This window comes from Salvia miltiorrhiza, chromosome 1, assembly GCF_028751815.1.
Source record: "Salvia miltiorrhiza cultivar Shanhuang (shh) chromosome 1, IMPLAD_Smil_shh, whole genome shotgun sequence".
NCBI lineage: Eukaryota > Viridiplantae > Streptophyta > Magnoliopsida > Lamiales > Lamiaceae > Salvia > Salvia miltiorrhiza.
The window spans coordinates 22,698,925-22,705,856 of NC_080387.1; the positions used below are offsets into that span (position 1 = coordinate 22,698,925).

The 6,932-nt window shown below is 35.6% G+C and overlaps 1 protein-coding gene across 2 annotated transcripts; it reads right to left on the reverse strand.

The window, feature by feature from the left end:
- Nucleotides 1-426: 426 nt before the first annotated feature.
- On the reverse strand, nt 427-6,273 carry LOC131007042 (nuclear transcription factor Y subunit A-1-like). Of its 2 annotated transcripts, none has more exons than XM_057934190.1 (6): nt 5,964-6,273; nt 4,560-4,815; nt 3,309-3,388; nt 3,081-3,143; nt 1,773-1,937; nt 427-1,114 (listed from the first exon to the last, which is right to left on the reverse strand). In XM_057934190.1, the coding sequence occupies exons 2-6, from the start codon at nt 4,780-4,782 to the stop codon at nt 740-742; spliced, it is 906 nt and encodes a 301-aa protein (XP_057790173.1). In that variant the 5' UTR covers nt 4,783-4,815; nt 5,964-6,273; the 3' UTR covers nt 427-739. The 2 variants fall into 2 exon arrangements, with proteins under 2 accessions (XP_057790173.1, XP_057790172.1); XM_057934189.1 differs by having other exon boundaries at nt 4,560-4,826; nt 5,964-6,263.
- Between the last annotated feature and the right edge of the window lie 659 nt (nt 6,274-6,932).

Genomic DNA, 6,932 nt, shown 5'->3' on the forward strand with positions numbered 1-6,932 from the left:
ATTTGAAGAAAAGATCTCCACCAACGAATCTATTCTTTAGAGTTACTTATACATAGCTCAAGAGGATGCCAGAAGCAAATGGGAAGATTATAAAGAATTTATTAAATTAATTAATCTTTATATGAAATGTAATAGTTAATTAAATTAATAAATAATAAAGAATATATATGGTAAATCATTATAAATGCATGAGAATCGAGAAATTTTAAAATGAAGCAATTCTAGACATGCCACGTAGAATAACTCATTTTCTTATTATAAAGAAGATGTGTGATTATATGCACATATATTTTCTTACTTGGTTCGCCCCTGCATGTGAAACATCGGAAATGGTAAATGATTCTTTTTTGGGTGCAGAATTTGCAGTCATCTATGGCTGGCTTTGAGAAAAAGAAACAAGAGAGCATAGCGGAATAACAAAAGCTATAAGATATGAAGGAGTTGATCGATGAAGAGAGAATGATCCACAAATACAACAAAAGAGAAACTAAACAAGAAAGTATTCACGCCTCACTCTACTCACACTCCAGTTCGAGAATAGTCTGCTTAATTTACATAAAGACAAGAAATGGACAATGGTAGGCCAAGGACCCTACCTACATCGTCTCATTTCTGCACCATACATACAAGTAACCAAGCCAAGAATGAATTGCCTGACATACATGCCATGTCAGAGGAAGCCTCCCGATTCCCGGTTAGACGAGCGAAGCCCATCATCTGCCGCAAAGGGACTAGCTTCTCATTTGCTGGAGGAAGAACCTCGTGGGCCCCGGCTCACCAGCGAGTTCCAGTTATTCTCGCTGAAATGTCCACTTTCGTAATACGATCCCAGACCGTGAGAGTTGTTGAACCCGTTGGAGAGAATATGTTCTTTGTGCATTTCTTGAACCATAGATGCTCGTTCGTTGTTTTGGTGAGATGCGCCATTACTGTTTGTGGACAAATGAGCAGAAGCAGGAGAGCGTGACTGTGATGAAGTGGTTTCCCCTGATTTTGATTGCTCCGCAGAAGCAGAGTTTTCTTTGCCGTCGAGCTTTTTGGTATTTAGGAAACGGCCTCCGGAGCCTCTTAACCTTTTCATAGCATGTTTATGCCGAGATTCATGGAGATAAGGCTGCATTCACCGATGCAGAAAATATAAGCAGGATTTCTGAAGAAATATACAAGTAACACCAACAAAATCTGTAGCATTATGCACAGTATGCCTTCGTGCAGAGTAAGGAAGAAAGTAAACCAGCAATCACAATGAAGGACTAAGACTTTCTCTAGTTCAAAATACAAGAGATGGCAAGTGACCAATCAACAGCCTTTCACAAGTACTAAACAACATGTTCATCCATGAGTTATCATCCCTCTCTTTGGGTTCAATAAACCTACAGTGTGGAAAACGACACTAATAGATGTCACGAATATCGAGAGATACTAAAGAAAAGGCATATAAAGATCAGATCAACATATACATGTATCCAACATTTTAATGCATGCACAATGGTTCCACATAAAAACAGAAACCAAAGAGTCGATTATGCAATACGCCACACGGTAATCAAGTTAAACTTATGTACTAGAATTATTGCATTCAAGCACTTTAGTTCTTCAAATTCCAAGGAGGAAACACGTGGTGCCTCAAGGTGGTTTATTCCAGAAAAATATTGGTGATGCGGCAAGTAGAATTATGTGCTTCCTGTGTCAGACATGATTCCTCCAGATCTATCAAGTATCATAACATGAGGAAATGCATGCAAAAATTGAAAGGAAAATAATTTCATTACTTTTCTGTTTTTCACCAATTTCTTTTCCAATTCAGCTTTTGCTCGTATTTGTCTCCGCCTCAGAATTCCATGGTACTGCTTTGCATTCACATAAACAGGTTCTTCTTCCATTTCAAGAGGCAGAGGCATTCTTCCTGGATGATATCCAAGCAAGTGAGGATGCACCTGGAACCAATTCAGACAAGTTTTCAATGCTAAATTAAAAGAGAGAAGAGAATACTTCCCAAGGCACCACCTAAAGCGATAACGAAAAGTCCAATACGTAGAAGAAGTCAACAAGGTCCTTACATAAATATAGTGAAGTGAATTTCACTCCAAAAAGTACTCTTAATTTTGAGATGTTTGAAACAAGCATGCACCACATTAGCCAGTTTCTTTAAGCAAGACATCCTGTGTCAAGATAACAATACTAATAATGCTAGTCTGCAATAGATCAACACAAACATTTTTTAAACTTTCATTTACCCTGAAGACGGATGGCCATACAGCATAAAAACAAATAACAGTTCTAGGCAGCCCAGAAATGCACCAAACTGAAGAATTCAGACTCCAGCACCTATCCCTCACTGAGATTGAAGAAATTTTCGTTTCACACTCGTGAATACCCCCATTCCAAAAGTTAAGGAAAGGAAAAAGGAGAAATTTAGAAGGAATAGGAAAGCCATGGAGAAGGGAGAAGGGACATGGGATAAAAAATTGTCTCTGAGTTTCAAACTGGAAATTAGAGAGTAATTATGGCATAAGTCAAACAAAAATAGGTGGAATTTGGACAATCATCAAGTAGATACTCAGGCCTAGACGTCGTTTAAGGTTCCAATCTAAAACTAGAAAATGCAACAAACAAAATGAAAACCATTCTGCATTCTCCAAAATGTTTATCATTCCACCAGATGAGAGCAAAAGATGGACGCCATTCAAATGCTCTGATCAACCCAGTCTATTCCCATTGCTAAAGATGGAAGACATTTTTATTTTTTTGACTATATGTACCCATGTTTACATATGCATTGAAATTACAAAGGGAATATATGTGATTACATATGCAAGCACAAACAACTTCAAATCTACATGTGTGTGTGGTCATGTGCACGTCTGCATTAATAAAGAATTTAATATAGCATAGAAAATAGAAACATAAAGAAGTGCAACCCGTAAGAAGATTTATAAGGAAATGCCAACATATCATATATGATATACTATCTCTATCTCTTCTCTTTTCCTTCACATTTTATTGCCCTTAACAGCTGTTCCAGGCTTAGTTTTAGTGTTCCATGCACTGAAGAGGGTAAGAGTGAGATTTGTCTTTACCGGTGCCCCATATGTTAAAATCCCCCCATATTGTGGGTCTGCATATGGATATGACGTCAGCATCTGCAAAGTAAAAAATAAGAAAGAAAAAACAAATACAAATTGTTAAATCTGTTAATCTAGAAAAGAAACTGATCACTATATTACTGGAAACTGTTGCGCAGCATTAAATAACTGTGCCATATCCATGTCTTTCATGTACGCTGTGGATAGAAAGGGGGTGCTTACAATAGAATGACCAACAAGCTCCATTTGTCCATTTGCATCAAGATGCTGTTGCTCTTGGTCGCCATTGTTTCTATTCAACCCTGAATGAGGATGTATACACAAAAATTAGCTGAAACAAAAATAGATGCTGATATGGGACATATCAAAGCAATTTAGCTTTTAGTTATGCCTGTAAAAGTATGGTGTAAACTGATTTGAGAAAAAAATTAGGAAGGCAAAGGAAATGGAACTACTGTCAAAATTGACAAAAGTGGCGAATGAATCAATGATTAGCAATCCAGAGTTTCTATACAGCTAAAAGACCATAAAGCTGTACTTTTGTTGGACATTCATATTATAAGACACCACATAAGAGGACCATTAGTTGTTTTGGATTTTAAAAGCAATTTCCAATTGGGAAGCTGGCTTTTCATTTAACATTGGCCAATAATATTCAAGATCACCAACATCAGTTTCATATGCTTAAGCATAAATTCTAGGGCAAGGTACGAACCAATAAAACTTCACATAATCGCAAATTTATCTCCAGAGTTCTAATCTAGAAGGAGTTAACCACGTACTGCAGATATATGTACTTTAAATAGCTACAATAAACCCATCATTGGAACTTGAGAAACTTAACCCAAGCAGACAGATTCTTGAAATAACTTCGAGAAAGCCAATCATCCACGGGAAACCAAAGTATGCAAAATGTGAAAGAAAGTATCCATGGATTATAACTGCTTCATGTTTTATACGTGAGAAGATACCAAACAAAATAGCTAACAGATCCATACAGCATGAGATATCCTTTTTAGGTCTCCAAGTTAAGACAGTATCATCACATAGTCTCTCATGGAACCAAAATCAACATAATCAGAGTGCATGATCAATTGAGTTACTATGCATTTGTTTTTCACCACTAGGATCCTAAGTAACATAAATTATAACGAGAACAAATAAAATTAGTATTACAATGAAGTATGAAGGAGAAGCTACACAAAAATAAACAAGTTGAGAAACAGCACATGAGCCATGACACCAATTCCATCTTACCCTGATACTTATCACTTCCAATAACCTAATTTCATAGATCTGGTATCAGTTACAGACAATACAATGTGAACATAGTATCCCCCCACAGTCACATTGAGGACACCTTGAAACCTCAGACATAGCTGGAGCAGCAAAGATTACAAGTTGAATAGTAAATATATAGAGCATTATATCATAACAAAACAGTAACATATATGGTTCAACACAGACGGTTACCAGAGTGAAGAGCTGTAGTTTCTGTATCCCTTGGGATCCCTTCAACAGAGCCTTGTGGTTGCACAGCTGCAGGATTTATGGAACTATCTTCTTGCTGCCCTGAAGAAGGCATGTCATTGCTCCCAAGACCCTGCCACCAAGGCTGACCATAGGGTGTCGAGGTCTGGATGCTTCGTAGTCCTTTCTCTACTTGTCTATTATTACTTTTTGTAAGCGTGGGCATTTTCTGTTGACTCTCTCCCAAATATTTAATGGCCTAATCATAATCTTTAAACCATACAATCATTAATATGTATAAACAACTTATAGAGATGCTACCCAACCAGTCAAAAAATGAGAATCTACAAAGCTGACGGAAATCTTTTTAAGTGAGGAGGTGATCCCAGATAATGCCAACCTCCTAGAGTATTGGAACAGTAATTTACAACAGATACAGTGCAGATGCAAAACAGAAGCAGTATCTATAAAGCGTGCAATTCAATTGCGTAAAGTAAAGCTTATATCTGTCGGGGGCACCATCTTAAACTTCTCTTACTTAAAACATCTAAACACTCCTAGCATAATGTGAAGAAACGCAATTTTAATCATGTGGTGTCCAACAGATATTGAAAATATGATAAAAACAAAAATATTACAGTAAGAAATGCAGCTATGCAGCAGGCACCGAACAGCCTAAAAACAATGACAAGTCGAGACTCCAACAAGGCATATCAGAAGTTCGGAACTTCACCAGTAAGCAGATCTGTTAGCAGAACCTTAGCAATTTTCCAACTGAAGTTCCCAACGCAAGTAAAGCAGATACAGAACTTTACACTCTACCCGATTTACCTATGTTTGTACCAGATATACGAGATATAGAATAACCATGTAAACTTCCAACCATGATCAGAAAGATGATTTTGCCAAGATAAAAATGATTTTTTCCAACTTCAAATAGTAGAGTGGATAAATTAACGCAGCAATATTCAAATATATCATCATAGTTACACTTGATATAACTACAAAAATTATCCACCAAACTGAAATTTGAAGAAAAAACTCATTAATCAAACCAAAAGGATTTATAAATAGGATGACAATCCAAAAGTTAGGCCTATAAACAATTTCTTCCCAACTCAAACTCCACAAAATTTCCATGGTCGAATTAAACATAACAGGAAACTAAACACACACATGCACACAAAGCAATTTGGGGGGAAACCAAAAATAAAAGCATATATCCACTAAATCCAGAAAACAAGAAATTACTAGTATAATTTAAACTCCAACTAATAATTTCTCGTCTTCCGAATAAAGGCTAGAATTTGCAAACTCAAAATCAATCAACACAACACAAAATCACAGAAACCCTAAGCGGGAGCACTGAATCACTTGTCAGATAGATAAAAAAATTCCAAAAATTACCCTTAATTCCGCGCGATGATGTAAAAAGAGGTCCCGATTGAAACACAAAGCTATGTGAGACCCATTTTACCAGTGTATCCTGAGCTTACAGCACTTTGTTTGATAACACAACACATAAAAAACATTGGATATCTACATCATCGGTTATATAATAGCATCAAATTTCTGAAGAGAGAGAAGAAGTATTTTCTGTGGACTTTTTTATATTTATTAAATTACTGTCGCAGTTTTTTTTATTTCTACGCCAATGTCGTTCTCCTTGTCTCTGTTAAGGAGGAAGAAATAAAATGAAAAATGTTTTTTTCAACAAAAAATAAAAAGATAAAAATGGAAAAGTATCAAATAAATAAAAGTTTGGATCAGCTAATGGGTAGAACGTGTTCAGTGCCCCATGGAAGATGAAAAGTCGGAAATGCCCTTTTCTGTTTCTTTCTTTGCTTCCGTGGAGATGACGAAGCATCAAGGAGTCTAGGGTAAATTCGACTATGAAAGTCAAGTAATTATTTTAGGTAATTCGGAAATTTTAATTTAATATTTTACAGAGTGTTCAATTAAAACAAATATGTATATTCTTAGGCATCTTAAAGGTGAAATGATCTTATATATAATTAATAATTCGATGTATTTAATTTTATTTTTTTAGAATGATGGCATGGTGACCCAAAAGAAAGATCAATGACTTTAGTTTAACAACTACACAAAAAGTAATAAATTCCGAAGAAAAAAGTATAGGATTTAAGGTCGTATGGTTGGTAAATGATAAAGTAATTGAGTAATTTATTTCCCAGTACATAATATATGGTAGCCTGTATGAGGTTAGGGGAGTTAATTCTAGTATATATTTAATGGAATATTTGATTAGATATTTTGATATATTTTATAAAAACTAATATAAATTATTTGACTTGTAAAGAAAAACGACGCAAGAAAACACAAGAAACGACACAATCATTTACTTGGTTTAGGATA